The sequence below is a fragment of the Strix aluco genome, chromosome 14 (assembly GCF_031877795.1).
Source record: "Strix aluco isolate bStrAlu1 chromosome 14, bStrAlu1.hap1, whole genome shotgun sequence".
NCBI classification, from domain to species: domain Eukaryota; kingdom Metazoa; phylum Chordata; class Aves; order Strigiformes; family Strigidae; genus Strix; species Strix aluco.
Genome location: NC_133944.1, coordinates 10,485,872 through 10,506,077, shown reverse-complemented (window position 1 = coordinate 10,506,077; position 20,206 = coordinate 10,485,872). Strand labels below are relative to the sequence as shown.

Genomic DNA, 20,206 nt, shown 5'->3' with positions numbered 1-20,206 from the left:
TGACACGGGGGTTAAACATCAAACCAACCAACCCAGTCTGAGGTTTTTTTGTGACTATGCCTCTGACAAGACAAACTTCATAGATGCAGGAGTTAATGAAAAACCATGTATATCCTTGATGAGAGGTTATATGTAGCAGAAAGCACATGGAACTGCTTTATTGCTAAAGTGGTTGTGGTGGGTTTGCTCTTGTGGAAGTTTCTCCATCTGGTACACTATAATGGGCCGAAATGCTATAGCTTGTGGTTTGCAGCATCGTGTTCTGGACTGAGAAGGAATTTTGGGGCTGAAATGCCAGAGTGGGTGGGTAATTCTCTGCCACCTCATGGGCTGTTGTTGCAGGGTTGCCAGTCCTACTCTGATGCAGTTGGGATCTGGGTGTTTTAGGTGTGACGTGAAAGCACAGAGTTAAGGGTAAGAACGCAGAAACACATGGATGGTTGAAGGTGTTGTGGAAAGTTTTCAGGATATGGATGATGCTCTTAAAACACTGCTTAGGGATAATGTGTGTGGGGGGAGGTGGACAAAGGGTGGTATGGTTGAGCTTTTACAGAAGGATTCCTTAAGGAGAGTAATGTGTTTGTACAACTTTGCTACGAGATGGGCCAGTTCATTTTGCCTGTGTGGGGCTGGCAGCAGTGGTAGATTCTCATCTCTTGTGGTGGTACATCCATTGGACCTGCTTAGAGATCAGGTTTAAGAAAACAAAGAATTAAAGTACTGGACTTTAATGCCATATTGCTGCTGATGTTGTTATCCATGGTGTTGCTTGGTTAGGAGAAGCTTTGTCAGCTGTCAAATTAAAAAAAAGAGTTTATTCTGTCTAACCTTTAAATACTGATCTTCCTTCAGTCTCCTGGGAAGACTACAATTGATTTCTTATTTAATGGATTAGGCTAACAAAATGTGATAGACAGCATCCAAAATATATAAAATAAAAGCACAAAATTAATATTGGAATTGCTGTTTTCTTTTTCAAGAGAACAGATTGAAAATTGACTACTTTTTTTTTTTAAATACACTTAATGCTTTCTGGGTAGCATTGTTTTACCTTCTGACCTAGAAGTTTTACAGAACATTCAGAGCACTGTGAATTCTTACAGTAAAGGAGGAATTTGTGTTGCAGTGTGGATTTTTTGATGCAGTCCTGTTTATGTATAAGAAAAACAATAGATGGTGTCTCCATCCTGACTTTTAAGCCAATACTCCATGCTGAAAGATGTCTCAAGCATCTTGTAACAAGATTTGCATTCTCAGTGCTTATCTAAATTTCTTCTGCTTACTTGATGTATTCTCTCTTTCTCCATGCTCAAAAAAAAAGATTAGACGACGGCCAGGTGGAGCTGCTGGTATTTTTACATATGCACGGTGATACGTATCTTGCATTTGCTCATTTGTATCCTGGTCTTTGGAATGAAGCCACTTAATTTTATTATTTTTGATCTCTGACAAGGTTGGTAACATGCACTGTTAGTGTTTGGTTACAAGTACATACTCACTTAATGATACAGGCTGCTGGTCTCCTAGCAGGGGAAGATGCAGCTATAAAATTCAGGCTTAGAAATTTGCACAATGAACACTTACCAGAAGCATAATGAATGAAAACCATATGCTTGCTATGCAGAGCATTAAGTTGTCTTCTGCTTTCTGACACACCAGACTGGTGGAAGCATTCTTCTCAAATACCACATAGGCTGAGATACACCACTTTTCACTTAGTATCTTGGAGATTACTTTGTCAGTTGGAAATGTAAGGCTTACCGAGTTTTGAACAGTATCAGGTGAAAAGCAAAATTAAGTGGAGCAATGGAGAGTGTTAAAAGTCTGGACAATTGAGCCTCTTAGAAACTAAAAAGGCTGCTTGGAAAGGTCTTTTGAATTCCTTAACATCACCTGTCCAAAATCACCACACAAGACTGAACAAATCTTCCACAGATAAGTATAAAAGCTTTTTGAGAGGAGAAGGGAGGAGGCGGGAGAGACACCTTCAAACAGTGCGAGAGCTGTATGAAGTCATTCGTCTGTAATGCTAGCTGATCATTTTTCCTTCCTGTTAGTGGCTTTGATTCACAGTGTTTAGATCATAAGACTTCTTGCATTGTTTCAACATAGATGTGTTCCACACTTGGTACTGGAAACTCCCATCACTCCCTGGGTTTGTCTACTGCTGAGTGCTCTCTAACAAGCACAGGAATTCAAAATGGGAATAGATGCACTTGTAATGAAGGCTTATCTTAGCCTGTACAGGTTTTGGAAATGGCTCCTGTTTGGAACAAGAACGTATTGTGATCGAAAAGAGATGTTGGTTATGACCCCTTCAGTACACCGAAATAAGAACTTCAATAAGGACTCCGTGCTGCAGGTGTAACATTGTGCTTGTGTTGTGAATCCCGAATTGCAGAGAAACCAGTGCTCCTGCTACTTTGATCTTGTCAGCTGAGGAAAAACAAGCAAACAAACGTAAAAGCAAAAAAAACCAAGCAGACTTTTCCTCTGCCCTATACCAGACTCTGAGCTTAGTGCAATATTGCTGGCAGGAGATGAACGAAAGACTGAGTCAGCGCCCCCCTGCCCCCAATCAGAATTGGCTTTAAAGTAATTACTTTTAATTGAATTCTCTTTTCTGAAATTACATTTATAAAAGTGTATTTTATTTCAGTCATGGGAACATACTTTCAAATAAAAGGCTGGAATCTTACACAAGTGCTTGACCTTGGGAGCAAACTGCTTAGAAATAAATGAAATCATCAAATACTTGAATGCTAATAATTAAATTCTGTGGACAGGCAATTCACTGCATGCCTGCTAAAGTAGTCTTGAAGCATGTGATGAGCAATTTTGTTTGCCGCTTCTTGATTTTTAGGAGTATTCCAATGTGAAAAAATTATTAGAAAACCCTCGCAGTTCTTGGGTTGTAACATGTCTGTGAAGGGTAAACCCAAAGGGGATTGTTGTTCACAATGTTATTAGCTGCTCCAATGTCTACTAAATATGCTAAAACTAATTCTTGGTTAAATTATTTTACACTTACGCATTAAAGATGAAGTTTCTCCTTGTAAGCATGAGTGACTGGTCTCCAGTGCTGGCTCTGTGCTGTTGTCCACCTCCCCAGCACCCGGCATCCTGCCTGATAAAGAGTTTCCTGAAACACTGGTACTCTCACTGGTCAGAGGCAAGGTGGTAAAACCAGGTCTTAAAAAAGTAAAGACACCCAACACTTCTATTAAAAGAGGTTTAATCCATCATGGTTTCTAAATATTAACCATGTACTAGTTTCCAGCTGTGACATGCAGTACATTTTTTTAATTAAAAAAAGAGAAATACAAAACAATTGAATATAAAAATGAGCCCAGGTCCCCCGATGTCCCAGTGTGTGCCAGTAAAATATGACAACAGAAAAGAAACATGGAATTTCATACAGGAAAAGATCCAAAGAGCTATTTCTTATAAAAGCATTGTCACATTTAGAAGCAACCATTTGTTTTGCTTTTATTCCCTCAGTGGTCTGGAAACAGGAGATGTGGGAGCTGCCTGTTAGACAGCTCTGAATCTCCAGCACCTTCCCAAGCACCTGCTTGCTGCTAGGTACCGTGTTTCCGCCTGTTAGCAGCCAGCTGCTAGCAGGGAATTGGAACCCAAGTAGTAATTTTGTTTCAAAGGAAATCTGCCTTTACTGTTTTATCCCTGTTTTTCATTTACTCTGTTAGTACCATCTGCTCTCATTTTAATTACTCCTTGTTAAGGCCACCTGTTCTGGTACTATATTAATTTTTTTTAAATGTATACAGGTTTCTCTGAAACAGACCTATTTGATGCCATATATAAGGAGCATGCCATGCATTTTCCAAGCAGTACGCGTTCATAGGTGGAGACAAATATTTCAAGGTAGGTTGTGCTCCCCATGAAAATACCTTTTGCAAATTCAGAAGGCTTTTCACCCAGAATACTAGACCATGAGATAAATCATGTCCTTCCAGGGGAAAAAAAACCAAACCAAAAGCCACACATGTGTGTGTGTCCCCCCAGAAAAAGGGTCTGGGAAAATTAATTTCACTGCAGACATTCTTTAGTTTGGAGGTTGGTTTTTTTGCCTTTTCACAGTGGGAAGGATGTATTGCCCTCCTGGGGCCCAGGTATCCTGAGTTTTACAGTTGTCTGTTTTGCGAACCCAGCGGACTACGTCCAGCATTACTTCTCACGGGAGGACCAGTGTTCGCAACACAGCATGAGATCAGTCATATCTTGTGCGCAAATATTTGCAGGTTTCTACAGGCAGATACTGTTGGATGGTATTTGGCCAGCCTTCCTTACCTGTATGTGCAAACAGGTACAAGGGCTCCCACGCAAATGGTAGAAAGGGTGCTGGTATGAAGATGCCTCATCTGTTCTACCTCCGATCTGTGGTGGAATTGCAGGAGACGGGATGTGATCCCAACCAAGCAGCTTAAAAAAGTGATACTGAATATTTGATGAACCAGCTACTCTGCGGCACAATTATACTTTGAGGTTTATCCTTACTGCAGATTTCCAGTTCACTTTTTCTTGTTGCAGATAGGCAGTAGATATAAATGTACTGAAACCAACATGTTAACTATAACCTTCAGTGCCTGAGATAGTGGAATATTCAGACTTCAGATAAAGAAATACTGTTAGTTAATCAAGAAAAATACAAATAAAGTAGAGGCATTCTGAGCCTCCCTTCTTTGGCACAGCAAGAAGTATAAAAGCTATAAGTGTTAAAGATTTGGAGTTAAGAAAGCATATTAAAAGCTCCGCTTACACGTTTAAAATACTATGTTCCCATTTACTCAGTACATTGTAGTGCTGAGCAGGGAGGGGCAGCAGAGAATTGAGATGTGTTATTTGGATACAGACCTCTGTGGCAGGTTGAACTACTGTAAAATCCATAGTTCGGAAGGAATGTTTAATGCATTGGGAATTGTCTCCTTTTCCACATCACTGCCCTGTCTGTGCTTTGCTGATTCCATAAACAGTGAGGTGGAAAGAGGATACCGAGGCTGAAATAAGGGAGATATTTCAATTGGCAGTGCATTCAGCAAAGAGGAAAGTGCTTGATCATCTTCCCTTCACGCTTGGTTGGTGTTCAGTTCTTCAGTCTGAGTCAGAATCGGAGTCCTCATCTGAAATTTAAAACAAGGAACAATAGTGAAAATGAAAGCTGGAAATCTCCACATCAACTTTGGCTCTTGCTGGGAGCTGCTGCTCTTCAGCAGGTGTCTGCTTCAAAGGACGTGGCATATTTAGGAAAAGACTTGTAAAATGACAGTTCTTACTAACATGATAGAGCTTTAAATCGTGTTTCAAAGGACTTGAGAAATGCTGCTGAGAGGCCCTTAGACAACTACAACATAGGTAGGTAACAGTTCAGATGAAAGAAGTTGCAGAGACAATATTGTTAGTGTGACCACCAAGAGGAAGTCTGCTGAAGACATGCTTCCTGTACTAGAATATTGCCGTTTGCTGTGGGTCACGGTTACGCACTGCCAGTCAAACGTATCCGAAAGCCAGGAGCTTTAAGATGTTAAGAAATCCTGACAGGCCTACAGAGTTGCATCTTGCCCAAGCTTGAGACTCCGCTTGCAAGGAAGCAAGGGATTTCTGCCATCAGCAGTTGAGAGCCCCAGTGTGAACAAGAGTTTGGTGCTGGAGGAACAGTGCTGCAGGACAAAGCCCTTGCATGGTTAAATCATCAACACAAAGCTGCATGACTGCATATTTGTAAGTTTATATATTTCTCTCTCCAACTCCAGGGAAATTAGATGTAATCTTTAGCCTAATTTTGTGCCCTTGTCACCTGATCTTGAGGTCAGTTCAGTTTGTGGGGATAAGCAGTTTTAGTCTTAACAGTCTGTTTCCTATGATCTGTTCCTTTAATTCTTCTTTTCTTTGTCCCTCTTTTTGGCCTAAATCTTCCAAAACATTTAACAGTTTACTAAAATACCTAGAAAAGACTGTTAGAGTTACTATACACCTTCTAGGATTCTGTACATGTCTTGGGTGTTTGTTTTTGAGGGGTTTTGTGGGTTTTGGTTTTGCATGGGGTGTTTTTCAGGGTTTGGGGATTTTTTGTTTGTTTTTAAGTGTGGAGCAGTCTTTTTCATCTTTGTGGATGCAATAACTAGTATCACATGGGCATGATTTGGGCTCCTGGGTACTGCAAAATAGCTACCTGTGTCCTGACTTGAAATGGGTTTGAACTCCTGACAGCGGGTCCCTCTTTTTATCTTTGTCTAAGTGGATCTCTCTGATTTGAGGTAGACTGTACCTCGTATATTAGAAAGACATTTGGTAACAATCTTATTAATTTTACGTTGTGTGGCCCTTGGATTTCAAGGCCATTTTCCCGCAGATTGTCAAAGCTTGACCCCAAATAAGAGGTAATCATGATAAGGAGCTGATGAAGAGAAAAGCACTATTGGAAATAAAAGACTGTGAACTAATGGATGTTAATTATCAAGTTATCAAAAAAAAAAAAAAAGTAGATGTTTGTTTTTAGACAGACATGTTGGCAGGAGGAAAAAAGTCTGTGCTGTACAGTAATTTCTGTAATTGGATTGGGGCTTTTCAAAGCTAGATGGTGCAAAACCCTGAGAAACTTCACATTCCTGGCTTGCTAGTTATCTTTTTTAAATCACTGAAATTACAGTTGTTGTATTTTAAGACTAAGCAGCTTCATAATTCAGCATAGTTGTGTCACAGAAAACCAACGTAGCCAAGAATAGAAACTGTTCTTATTGAGTGCTCTTGCTCCCCTGTGAAGGGTGAAATGGAGAAGAAAATCTCACGTTACACGCTAGTATAACCAAAATGGGGAATTTTACTTACCTTCTGACTTGCGCCCTTCAGGGGAATCAGAACTGCCTTGCTTGAGAAAAGTAACCAGGTCATTGAAGGTTATGTAGAAATCAATGGCAAACACTATTGTGGCTATAAATCCAAACACCTAAAATGGCAGAACAATACCCTCTTTAACAACAGGTCATGTCCATCAATGACAAACCAAGATAAGTCTAACTGACAGAAGAAGAATGCTTAAAGAAAACTTGGGCTTGATTTTTTGGCTTGTGCCTTTCTAAAAAGACAGGGAAGGGACATGTCTCATGACCCATTGGCATCAACTAAATTGCAGCTAATCTGGGAGCCTGAGTAGTGGTCCCTGCAGTTGCTCTATCAGATGTGTTCTTAGCCCTTCCCCAGGCTACATCCTTCTCTGGCTATGGGCACGTTCTGAGCATCAGCACTGCCCTGTGTTGGGAGATACAGAACATAACCTGCACCTCCGCCATCCCAGGGCATCTGTTTGCCACCAAGAAATCACCTCAATTTCTCTGGAAATAATTTTTTACTGGTTTGCAAGGAGACATGTCTGTAGCAGAATGAAATAGATTGAGATAAAATGATTCTGGAGTTACCTATTTAGTGTCAAAGAAGCAGCAGTGTGGCAAGAATAGGCTGGTTTTCAGTCTGAGAAGCTAGGGTAAATGCTATATTGCATTGCTCCATGTCTAAACAGAGTGACAAAGATTAAAATAAGGTCTTTGTTTTGAAATTGTGTATGACTTGGGATGGTTTGGTAAGGCTGGCTGGCTAATACTACTGGGTATTGTTCTTCCCTATCTTTTAAAATTATGCAAATTTTATTTATGTTGCATACATTATTGATGCTTAGAGTCAAGTTGCAGATGGTGAGGCTGTATCCCATTTCTGAACACAAAATGCTGATGGCAAAGGCTCTCTCCTGGGCAGTCCATATACTGGAGGGTAAAATGACACTGCTCTTGTTTCAATTCATCCAAGTAAAGTCAAGCAGTAGGGGCAGGAGGTTGAAATTACTTATTTCAGACTGTCCTTAGTAGTTACAGGTTTGGTTATTTTAATTATTATTATTCTCTCCATGCAAGGATCTTACATGAGAATCTTGCAGGAACAGAGAAGTTTATATTCCCTGTACAGCTGCTGAAATCAAAAAGCAGAATAGATGCCTTCCCTAAGTAGTACAGTTAACATTGAGCAGCACTGTTAGGATGAAAAAACTATTCATTGATTCAAAACACAGTTTTCTCAATAGCTGACCATTTCTTCCTTGCTTTAGGCAAAGCTAATTCTCAGTTAACTGAAGAAACTTCTGCTACTTGCAATGGGGTCAAAATTGAATTGTTTCTAAAGTACGTCCATACGCAATTCACCAAAATACTTAAGTGGAAAACACGTGTCTACTTACTCCTGCTGCTTTCGATGCTCCGTCATTATATTTTGAGACAGCAGCAATTGAAATGGCAAAGTAAATAATGGCAGCAGTGACGCACCGCAAGAAATCCTGTGAAATAAGCAATGTTGCATTCTCAGATTAGTCAAGTAATTCCAACATACAAACTCCTCTAAAAATTATTTCAGAAATGACCACTAAAAACCTGTTGTTGCATCAGTGGACTTGCCTGATGCTGGAGTGTGACTACAGCCTGGTATTTTGTAGCGGATGAATTGCTCATCTGGGAAATATTTTTAAATGAGAGATGACCAGAATCTTGGCATAAGCTTCTGCTCTTACAGATGTTGGTATAACTCCTAATTTTAACATGCTTATGTCAGGCAGACCTTTCTTCAGGCTGAGAAGAGCCATCTTTCTGTGATGTTTAACTTGGAGCGCAGCAAGGGCTCTAATAGAAGAATCATTTGAAATGCCTTAAAAATACTCATCTTCAAGCAGAACTCGTGGTAGCAAAGGCTCTGTTCCCGTGGGGAACAGGGGTGTATTTGTTCCTATATAGAAGTAGGCCTGTATGTAGGAAGTCCTCATTTGGGAACTAAACACTTTGTTTAGTGTTTAAAACTACGATTTATACTTCATATGTACACTTGTAACTCCAACAGCTACCCTGAAGTGAACGTACCTGTTGTTATCATTGAAATACGTGCTTCTGTGGCTGAGACTGTAGCTTTGCAGGGCAGGGGCCATGCACTATAATACCAGTAGTGATGTGCTGGAGCCAGCGGTGTCTCTGAACTGTATATTAAATAAAGAGCTGTGATTCCCAGAGCACGTGTAAACCATGTGAGCTGGAATAACGGTATCTTGACCTCTGTTCACAGTTAGATCCGCCTTTTCAGAACAGAGGGATAAGTAAGATACTGTCTCAAAACACAAATCCTACAAGAAACCCGACTCTTCTGAAGTCAGGACAAGGTCAGTTATCTACGTTGCGGCTGGAGTATGTTACGGTGATGGACATAATAAACATACAAGTGCTTTTTTTGTCTTAGTTCTGGAATCAACTACGTGTATAAAATGGGAAAACAATGGAACTGAGATTACCAGCTGAGAACCATGCGCTGTCATAGTCAAAGTCACTGCTATTCTTTTATCACCAGTGGCCTTGCTAATGCCATTTTTCTACTGTTAAGAGCTCTAATTCAAATCTCACTATGATGAACTATTGCTAGACTGTACCAAAAGAGATCTAGATCGATTAGATGAGCGTTTTTTGGGAAGTGTTTGTGCTAGACAAACGGTCCCTTTGCAGTGTATATTTGAAACAACAGAGACATCCAGTGGCCAGTGTGCAGTAACCGCCTGCAAGTACCAACCTGAAAACTCGCCCGTGACTAGCCAGTGGTTTCCTCTGTGTGAATGAGCATCTGCCTGCAAGGGTTGCAGGGCTTCCCCCCTTAACAAAAGTAGCTGTCACTTTGTTTACCTGTCAGTATGACTCTGCATCTCAACAGCACTTACCTGAGAATTTTAAAACGTTTTAATAAAGTACATGGATTACTATATAGCATGCCTCAGTTTCCCCATTTGTAAGGGTAGCAATATTAAAGAGCCCCCAGCAGTGGTCAGACTTAGTTAGGCTGATGTTGCCTGCTTCTGAAGATCCAGCCCTAAGCCATTTTCCGGGAATTGGGCATAAGTTCTGTGCTTTAATAAAACCATACTTTGTGTCAGCACCAAGAAAGCTATAGTATGTAGTGTAGCACAGTTTAAAGAGTGCTTTGGGCCCTTTTGAAGGGGAGGCAATACAGACAAGTTTCTAGTAAGGGGGTATAATTGTTAACGGTCAGCCTAAACTCTTATATAGTCCCTTTTACTCATGTTATACTGTAGAATTAAATCTGTGGGTTTATACTGCACATTTCACTTACCATCAAAGGCCAGTAGAGTCCTTTAAACTTCTCATTAAGTTTGGAGGCGTAGGCAAAAAAAAGAAACAGTGCCAGCAGAAACTCTAGGAGTGGTGCCATCATGAAAGAGGTAGCTAGAGATGCAATATAGCAGATAAAGATGATAAATGACAGCACCTAGAGTAAAGGGAAAACTAGTTATTCACATGGAATAGCAGAGCCTCAGGCAGCTGAGCAGCTTTGAAGCATTACTCTCCCTGCATGTTTCTGTCGGTGCTGCTGGTGATGGCATATCTTGCTTCCTACTTTTTTTTTTTTTCTTGGGCCAAATGAATTTTCTTGTTTAGCATGGAATAAATCTAAAGTAATGGCATTTATTTCAATGCGTGAGAAATTGACTTTCCGGAGAGCTTGGTGGATTTGCACCTCTCTGAGTGAATAGTTAGCTCTGGATTGTAAACAGTTCTGACAACATAATTCTGAAAATAGTAAGGCATTGCCAAGAAAACAGAGCTTTAAGCTTTCAACCGTGACAGTTCTCATTTGAAATCCAAATCACTGCTCAGATAGCCCAAAGTAACTCAGCATTTATAATCTTCTTAGAGTTGAAAGAAAAAGTCTGCTGTTGATGGATAGAAAAGAGCTGAGAATTAATTATTCTGTGATTTCTCTAAGTCTCTGGTTCTAGTTTTCCAGTGTAGACAGTGTTTTAGAGAGTAATAGCATAAATAACTCCCATAGATTTGTTTTATCTCCATGATGTTTCCTAACTCCACAAAATAATAAAAATGGCATTTGTTTTCCCATTCAATTAAAATACCTTCAGAATATGGCTCAAAATAGAAAATTTCACAATGGAGAAATGGCTAAAGAAAATGCATTTTCACCTAAACTAGACACTCCCAAAGTGCTGTGTTACACTTCTGGATTTTCAGCCACTGTATGTGTGAAAGTGGGAGGTGAGGGAACTATGGAGAAACTTAATTTCAAATGATGTACTGGGAGTTGGTCACCTCCAAGAAGAGGCTCTGACCCTACTGCCCTACTACCTCATGTAACTGGTTGCGGTTTTCTTCAAATCAGCTTAAAAAAAAAAAAAAAAAAAGTAGCTAGCATACCGAATAAAACATTTTCTGCAAGTGTGAGTGTTATGTGCTAGTTTACACCGGAGCTGCTCTATTAGGCCTTTCCTCTTGGAGACAAATCTCTGCCTTAGCAATGCTCAGAGATGCTTTTGGTCAACATAGCAGTAGGTATTGTTTGAGCATTAGATTACAAGCATTTTTTTAAATTCTAAATTTTAAAGTGGGACACGGACATTCTCACTCATATAATACTGAAAATAGATGTAGTATTTTCCCCCAGGTGGCATATCTAAAGGCAGATGTGGCTTCTTGAAAAGCATAAATATTTGGACTGTGATGATCAATGCATTTGCCTCATTAAATTTCAGACCTATGGACTTCTTTGCTTGTTGCTACCATGTGTTTCTGGGAACCACCTGTACCTCAAAAAAAAATCATTATATTTGAATGATAAGGCTGCTATAATTAATTAATAATTACTTCTATGAGAGGTCAGTGAACCCTCAAATACATGTATCAAAAGAGCCCATTTAGGGGGCAGCTAAGCAGTTCAATCCTGTTGAAATAATGTCTTTAGTTATTTTATTAAGTTATAATAGTAATTATTAATTTATAATATTAATGTATATAATATTAATTTATAATATTAATTAACTAGCCTTTATTCTAAGCCTGATTTTGGGGAAGGCAGTCAGTTCTTGACCGGGATGGTAGTAGCTGGAGTATATTGTTTTGATCCATTAGGACTGGGTGGTGAAGTTTGAGAGGATGGGACATTTTTAGTAAAATACTATATTTATCATAAAGTGCCTATGCATTGTTCTCATTTCATTGGGTTGTAGGAAACTGATCTGGTAGAATACATAGGGTTCACTTCTGCATCAAGGCCTGTTAATATTTACCCTATTTGTTGTTATTTATCCTATTATTACTTGCTTATTGCTTACATAGCCACTTTGCAGGGTTTTTTAGACTTTTCATATAGTGGAGGGAACTCATGCACTGTATCTTATCCTTAATGTGGTATTTTATTTCTGTGACTGAAAAAATGGCAAGTACTGTTTGAAGGGAAGTGGATATAACAGAACTTGAAAACTGCTAAGAGGAGAGAGGACTTCTTCCTCCTTCCTATCATACCACCTATTCCCTTCCCACCCCCATGGAATAAAACCAGAAAGGACTGGACTTTAACTTTGTGACTCTGCTTCAGTTGCATTTGTGGAACATAAATTAGACATGGTTTCATGTTTTCTTGATCTAAAAAGAAATCACCATGTAGCTAGGACACTTTTTCTTTCTTTCTGGTGTTCAAAAAGAATCTCTTCCTTTTTTTGGCTACAGGAAAGTGTGAATGCTGAGATGTATAGAAAGAGAAGCATGAAGAGACAAACAGCAGCAGGGAGGAGACACGTTCAGGATAGGTCCCACCAACAAGCCCCTTTCAACAGCAGAACATTAGACCTGAACTAAACTTGGTAAATCTCATATAAAAGGATTAAATGCAGTGTTAAATAATCCATCATACTACAGCAGCGAGGGGGGGTACAGAAGCAAATTTCAGATATGTAAGTTAATGCTACACAGTAGAGATCACTTTGATCTTAATTCTGTTTGATGCAGTAACTCTTGTGCTCTGTCTGCCTTTATACAGAGAAAAAGATTTTCTGTCAGAACTGTTAGGTGAAACGAAGAGTGATTGTTTTCTCTTAAGATCAACCTTATGGTAATTTGTGTAACTTAAGTTTCCCACTGTCTTCCCCTCACCGTGATGGCCCAGGGCAGGTCCACGTGGTTTGAAATGCAGTGCAGTGCCCGAGACCCTGCTGTTAACACGGCTCAGGATCCAAACAGAAACTTGTTTCGCAGCAAGAACACACCAAGGGGCTCCTGCTCCAATGTGCTGGTGTCCCGGCGGGATTCCTGCTTGGGTGTAAGGTAAGTTGCTGAAGAGACAAGTCTGAGTATTGCAGCTTTCTAATTTGGTCTGATCCACAGAACCTGGCATCTGGGGAAATATTAGTTGTCCATTTTAAAATCTAGTTAACAGGCCAGCTACTTGCTCAAACAAACCGCTTCGTTACTGGTAGGATCACAGCAGTCTCCTGCTGCCTGTTCCTCAGCCCTGATGAACAGTAACTGTACTCCTGCCATCACCTTGAGTGGTGGACTTGAGTCCAGCCTGTCCCAGCTCTCCACTCCTGACTCTACGTTGTGCATGGGAAGTGCATGCCAAGGCCACATTAAAAAAAACCCACTCTTGGTTTACAAGAAGTCCCTTGATTTCAACAGAGTAGTGATGCTGATAGTAAAAGGGAAAGAATCTGACATGAAGTGTGGTAATTGCTCTCCAGTTAAGCACCACTCCTCATTTTACCGGCATTCAGAGACTGAAAAGGCCCAAGGAAGGTTTTAGGTGAAATACACACCTGTAAAATAGCGGACCAGATTTTGAGAATGAAGGTTTGAAAAATGGTATTTTTAGATGCTACAGCCTTCATTGAGGCAAGGCTGAAGGCGCTGGAAGGGGAGGCAGGCAGACGTTAGAAAAAGCAAGAGAAACAAAAGGAAGGAGGTGCCTGAAGGCTCTGTCAGGTGATGGCTATGGTGCTCCAGCTTGTTCTTCAGTTGTTTTGTTTTTTTTTTTTTGTCTCCTTGGTGACTATGTCACAGCCCTGACGTGGATTTTAATGCCAGATCTATTCGGTAATTTGGGGACAGACCTGTGTAATACAAGAGTCCACAAAGCTCTTGGCTTTTGACAATGTTTCTCATTTCCTGTTGTTTAGAGCTTATTCCCCCTTCTGACAGGTGGAGTGCATGGACTCCCTGAGCAATACTGGATATTACCTATTACTGTCTTTTCTGAATTATAAAAGTGAGTAGGTATCTTGTTATCTTGTCTGACCATTTAATTGCAGCGCCACTAACAAGCATTTGATGTCATCTAAAAATCTGGTAATTTAAAAAATATACTCTACTCCCACAATACAAATCTGTACCCAGAAATAATGAACACCTACCTATTTACTTTTCCAGACTTCAAGTCTTTGAGACAAACTGAAAGTTGCTCTAAAACCAACAAACTCAAAAGTAACTTTTAGAATATAGCCGGACCTCTCTAAAGGCCATAGATGATCCACTGCACATCACACTTGTTTGAAGCTGTGTGTTTAAAAGTGATTTCAGAGAAAGGTCAAGCAATGGGATCCTGTCATTCTTCTAACAGCTCTGTGCTGGTGCTAAAAAAACCAACAAAACCAACAGCTAGAAAGGAAGTTTGTGAGGCTCAATACAGTTTCAAGTTCGTTTCTAGCATTTTCAGACTCAGAAAGCGCTGCTGCTTCTGGGAGGAAAAAAATACAGTGTTTTCTCAGTTTTGTCCATTTGTATTTACACTGGGGGTTTCTTTTTCCCTTGAGATTACATCCTTAGCATTGATAGTAGCTAGGACTCTGAGTTGTTCCTGCACTGCTGTTGAAAGGTTAGTGTGATTGTTGACAGCTTCACTGTGGAGGAATATTTGGATGTACAAAGCTCTAGCGCAGCAAAGAACAGAACAGGATCCTTTCATAGTCTGGCAGTGATAAAATCATAAAAAATCCTAGCAAAAAAGAAGCCTGATTTTTCACTGAACACCTTTTTACATAAAAGAGAGAGAACTATTACATATCACTTTTTAAAAGGAACTTCTTTGGTATTATGTTTCAAAAAGTAATTTTCTCCCATGTAATTATTAATATTGTGCTGCTGGGCTTCTCAAACTGGCCAGGCATTATGAAGTTATACTTTATCATATAATCAATTTGCAGTTTAAGGTATGAAAAGTTATTAGTTACAATGGTTAGAGAGCACTGTGCTGCTTCAGGGAGGACGGACTGCTGAAGTGCTGAGGTCATGGCAGAGTATGAAGGCGTTTGTCTCCTCTGTGCAGGGAGAACAGACCCACCAGGGACGTCGGGGACGATGCAGATGCCAGGAAGCAGCTGACATCATTGCGCAGTACTACACACACCCCGGTGTCCTCTGCTCGCTGCCTCGCGCCGTCAAAAGCCTGCTCCTCGTTTCCCCTCCACGGAAAACAACAGGTTTGCTTAAATAGTTTTAAAAGTGGCTAGCAGTGAACTCTTTTGGACAAGAGTGCATTTTGTTGTTGTTTATTGGTGGAGAGAGAAATTAGACCACTTAGTGGTCTCTGCTATTCAGTTACTACTTCTCCGTTGTACTTGTCATGGAGCTGAGGTTCTTGGTTCCCCCAGAATTAGCTGCACGAGTTGCCTTCTGGCTACAGACCCAGTGAAAGGCAGAGGGGTCTTCTTCAAAGGAGGCTTTACACAGAGCAGCTGGAAGTTTCAGTTACGAAGGTCAGTTCAGAGAAGACTGAAAAGACAGAAGAAAGACAGGAAAAGAGGAGAAAAACAGGTACAATGACTTCTACATCCTTTGTGTCTTATACAGGACAACCTTACATATTCACACTACATTTTTATTACAAAAACATGTAGTGCCACTGTATACTGGCTTCAGGGGACTAAGGAGATGCCAATTAAAACAGTCACCAGGACAAACACAAAAGCTTGACTGAAATAGTCGGGGTGAGCGGCAGAGTGCGTAACTGTGGATCTTGCCTAGACAAGCTCTGGTGGCAGGTATGACAGTGGCTGCTAAACAGTTCCAACACAGGACAGAGGGAACTGAAAAAATGCATTTCTTAAGAGGGGAAAAGAGCATGGATGAGATGCTGTCTTTCAAGACAGCAACTTGAGTATTTAGGAAAAATGAGTAGCTTAAGAGATGAAGAGTGTTAAAATATATGGAAGAAATAATGGTATGGGGAGAGAATAGAAAGGAAAAAAGAAAAATTAACCTGGGAGATAAAGAATGGTGATTAGAAAGTGGAGGAGCAAAACAGAATAAATAGGACTAGGAGAGACAGCAAAGCTTATACGTGTACTTGATGTTACTGCTTCTTTGTGGCTGTGTAGCTATCCCAGGTGGAATAAAAAATTAATAAGGCAGGAAGATCAAAAGGAAAATGAGCAGGGGGGTGAGGGGAACGTCCTTCTCTGAATAAAATTTGAGATTATAATTAAGCTTCTAGCAGTAATCAGCTTCTTTGCCAGCCTAACTTGTTCTAGAGGAAACACCAGAATTCCCAGACCTGATAGCCCGCAGAGCAGTTTACATGACGACATGAAAATTACACCCGAACGTTGTAAATATCCATTCTCGCTTCATGTGAAAATGTGTGTAAATGTTATTTTTATAAAGTGGCTGTAGCAGTTTCCTTCAATCTGAACACAGCGCTGAGCTCCCACGCTCCCGGCGCAGCTCCCGCTGCCACCTTCCCTGGGACGCCCTGGGCTGCGCTGCGGGCACCCGTGTTCCCGGGCTGCCAGCCGCCGCCAGCAGCGCAAGGGACAGGGACACGCTGGCGTGAATGTGGCAGTTGTCTTAATTTACAAAGTCTGAGTTGGTCCACTATAACCTTTAACAGCTGAACCGATCATTTGCCAGCCATTTCTACTGGGCAAAACAAGACTTTTTAATGAGATTACTTCCACCAAGTACACAACCAGCACGGTCACTGGGCTGAGGGAATTTGCTGAAGCCACCTTCTGTTCCCTTTCTGCCACAGACAGAAAAAGAGAAGTATAACCATCTACCCCAGTCAAGATATGTTCTCAAGTTGCTACTTTACTGGCAATATATTTTTCAGTATATGGTGGTTTGCTTTTTGAATGTTGAAAAAACTAACTTGGCATTTCCTGTAGCTGAACAGAGAACCTCTGCTCTACCTGCAGAGATGCCAGTATTTGTGTGACTTTAAAGACAGAAATAAAGTCCATTTCTCATGACTTGCCAAGCTGCCGAATAATGATGTGACAGAGGTATTTGGTAACAATGAGAACCCCATTTTGTTTCTGAACAAAAGACACTAGTCAAAATCTATATCCCATGAATATTATTTACATACACTTGTGCAGAACCCAACCCCACCCCACATTAGTACTGTGTCAAAGAGGAAAAATCAAACATTCAAGACAAGAAATACAAAGCTAAAGATGAAACACAGATTTAAACTGTGATAGATTTCACTTGGACTCATCTTCAGTTATTTGGCTCTGCATTTCTCTAATTGTATACAGACTGGATTTATTCTGGGGCCTCTGTTGCCTTCCAGGATTTCTTCTGGCAAAGCTGAGACAACTGGAGAGAAACTACCGCTGCCTCCCCTCTGCCAGGAAACGACATCCTAAGCACGTGGGCTGGCCTGCAAGTAGCACACAGAAAGCTTCGCTGCAGCTTCGGCAGATGGGATTTTAGAGCCGCTTTCAGCCAGCCAAACCCTGAGGAAGCCCTGAGTGGCCTTACAAAGGATAAATCCCTGTTTTGTCAAGACAGAGCAGTTTTTATTACTCTAAGGAGGCATAGTCAGTACTTCTCTATGACAACAAAAGGGTGAGTCTGATCCCATGACAAACAGTATTCTTCAAATAGGTCATCATTCAGAGATGTTAAAAAGCCAGGCTCTCTGAAAGTCATAGTTTACTGGCTGTAAGCTTGTATAGGAAATTCCAGTGTATGTTTTAGTATGTAACAAAAACATGTGCCAAAGGAGCAAAGTTAGCTGGGCTTTGGTATCTTCTAAACGTGTGTTTTTGTAAACTACAGCTGCTGTATGAGTGATGGGGGTTACCTGGAATTTTTACAGCATTTTTTCATGGAGCTGATACAGCCCATGGCCTGTTGCTACCCAGCCCGAGGCCTGTGTTCCCCACCACAGAAGTCATCCTCATCTCCTGAATTGAACGTTTTTTCCTCTCGAAGCCAGCCCCGCACCCTGGCTGTTGCGCATGCTGCTGCCGCAGGGCAGTGCCCACAGCCTCACAAACTCACAGCGCTGGTAGAGAAGGGCCGGCCTGAGCCTGACGGCGCTGCCTCCTTCTGCCCATTCCTTCCCTTTCTCGAATGTCCTTGTTTCCTTCCCTGAGCTAGCACAGGGGATAGCCAGAGACACCTCACGCCTCTGAACAGTGCTCCATGTACTTGACTGCTAGTTTGGGCTGTCCCGGTATCGACTACCTGCTGTCAAAACGCCCGCTAAAATTACAGAGAACTTAGTGTTCAAACTCATTATTTCTAGTATAAATGATGTTGAAGATCTAATTTCAATCAACTAACTTCCTCTTAAAATTTAACTTTTGATTGTGAAATACCCGCTACCCATGGGGGTAAGTTTTTTTTCTCTTTCCCTGCCAGGGGTGTACTGTTTCAGCTGTCAGGCTTTAAGCCTTTACAAGTGAAATACCAGAAAGTGTTACACCAAAAATCAAAGGCCTATAATTACCACCAGCCCCCATCTCTGCACTTGGACCTAAAGGAAAAACTACGGTGTGTTTCTGGGGGAGCAGTGTGTCCAGCGCCAGACTAAGCTTGTTTCTAATGATTATTATTTGGTACTTTCACAGGAAGCTACTGGCTCCACAGCAGTGAGCGAGTGTGTCCTTCGGTCAGGTCTGGGACAAACAGCTTTGGGAGCGCTCAGGACAAAAGTTGCGAGATGGTGATGCCCTCTGTAATGCCATACATCATAAATCAATGAGGAAGGTTTTTCCTGAGCATACTCAGGACAGGATGTCTTGTGAGCCATGCCTCCCCCATGGCACGAGGAGATAGTGCAAATCAGGGCAGTAGTGGTCACTGAATTCACACTGCGAGTAGGTTAAAGCGAAATCAAGGCCATCTTTAACTTAAAAGGGGCTCCTGCTAAAGGGAAACGCACTTAGGGCCTTGGAAGCTGAATGGGACGGGTATTTTGGGTTCCTAGTCCGCTCTGCCTGAACACAATCAACTCCCCTTTCAGCCCCGGACTGCCCCCCCGTTCGCAGGGCTGCTCCCCCGTTTCCCCCCCGTTGTGCGCTCCCTCGGTTCCCGCCCCGCTGGGGTCGGGCAGACGGACGACACCGACCCAGGTCTGTTCAGCTCAGCCCGGGCGGCGCCCGCTGCCCTTCGCACCGCCGCTGTCGCCGGAGGTGACCGGCACGTTACGGGGGGTCACGCCCGGAGCCCCCGGCCTCACCGGTCCGGCCCGGCCGCCCTCCCCAAATCCATGCGCGCCCCCCCACCCCCCCGCGGGTGCTGCTTCTCTTCCCCCTCCCCCCCGCCCCGCCGCGGGGCTGCCCCTGCCCTTACCGACTCGGCGAGGAGGAGCTGCCCCTTGCGGGAGCCGAGCAGCTCCCGGGGCGGCAGCAGCGAGCGCAGCCCGGGCGGCGGCGCGGAGGCCCCCGCGGGCTCGGGCTCCTCCATGGCTGCGAGCGGCTCCGGCGGCCGCGGCTGGCGAGGAGCGCGGGCGGCGCTGTGGGGTGGTGGTTCTTTTTGTTTTTTGGTTTTTTTTTTTTTTGAAGGAGGGAAGCGGAAATCGTGACACTGCGGAAACGTGAAAAAAAGTTCCAGCATCCCCAAATCTGGGGGGTGGCGGCCGTGCGGTCGGGGCCGGGGGTGGGCTCCGCCGGCTGCCCTGGGGCTGCCCTGCAGCCCGTCCCAGCCCCGCTGATGCGGGCGGGGATCCCGCGGGGGCAGCGCGGCCACGGGTCCCGCCCGGCAGCCGCCGCCCCGGCCCCGGCCCCGGCCCCGGCCCCGCGGTGGGACCGGGCGGCGGCGGCTCCGCCTTTGCCACGCGCAGCCCGTGGGCACGTGCTGCCGGTCCCGGTCCCGGCCCCAGCCGCTCGGCTGTGCCCGAGCCCCGCGGCCCTCAGACCCCTCCGCTGCAACTGCGATACGAATTCAACCTCGTCTCCTCTCTTCCCTGCACCGCGGTACCGGCGCGGCTGCGCTCCGCTGGGGGCACGGAGGTTATTTTCAGCGCTATTCTGAACATAAACATGAAAATTCAGGGCTCGAACTGCCTCGGCGATAGAGCATGAGACAGACGTGGCATCACGAGACAGCCCTCAGCCGGGACGCTCGGCTCTGGAACGAGG

At 42.8% G+C, this 20,206-nt stretch overlaps 1 protein-coding gene and 1 long non-coding RNA gene across 2 annotated transcripts; one reads left to right on the top strand and one right to left on the bottom strand.

Annotated features, from left to right (window-relative positions):
* Positions 1-3,218: 3,218 nt before the first annotated feature.
* On the bottom strand, positions 3,219-20,185 carry CMTM3 (CKLF like MARVEL transmembrane domain containing 3). The gene is made up of 5 exons (XM_074839873.1): positions 19,419-20,185; positions 10,162-10,317; positions 8,243-8,338; positions 6,847-6,964; positions 3,219-5,141 (listed from the first exon to the last, which is right to left on the bottom strand). Exons 1-5 carry the CDS (start codon positions 19,680-19,682, stop codon positions 5,113-5,115), a joined length of 663 nt encoding a protein of 220 aa, XP_074695974.1. The 5' UTR covers positions 19,683-20,185; the 3' UTR covers positions 3,219-5,112.
* On the top strand, positions 5,640-19,424 carry LOC141929872 (uncharacterized). Its single transcript, XR_012625126.1, has 5 exons — positions 5,640-5,739; positions 12,567-12,700; positions 13,003-13,160; positions 15,157-15,310; positions 17,407-19,424. It is a non-coding gene; the product is annotated as an uncharacterized LOC141929872 (long non-coding RNA).
* Positions 20,186-20,206: the final 21 nt, after the last annotated feature.

Excerpts from the sequence above, each read along its gene's own strand:
- CMTM3 (XM_074839873.1), bottom strand. The coding sequence starts at position 19,682 with ATGCTGGAACTTTTTTTCACGTTTCCGCAGTGTCACGATTTCCGCTTC. Across the intron at positions 10,318-19,418 it reads AGCTCCTCCTCGCCGAGTCG|GTGCTGTCATTTATCATCTT; the intron begins GTAAGGGCAGGG and ends CCTTTACTCTAG. Across the intron at positions 6,965-8,242 it reads GAGCATCGAAAGCAGCAGGA|GTGTTTGGATTTATAGCCAC; the intron begins GTAAGTAGACAC and ends CTGCCATTTTAG.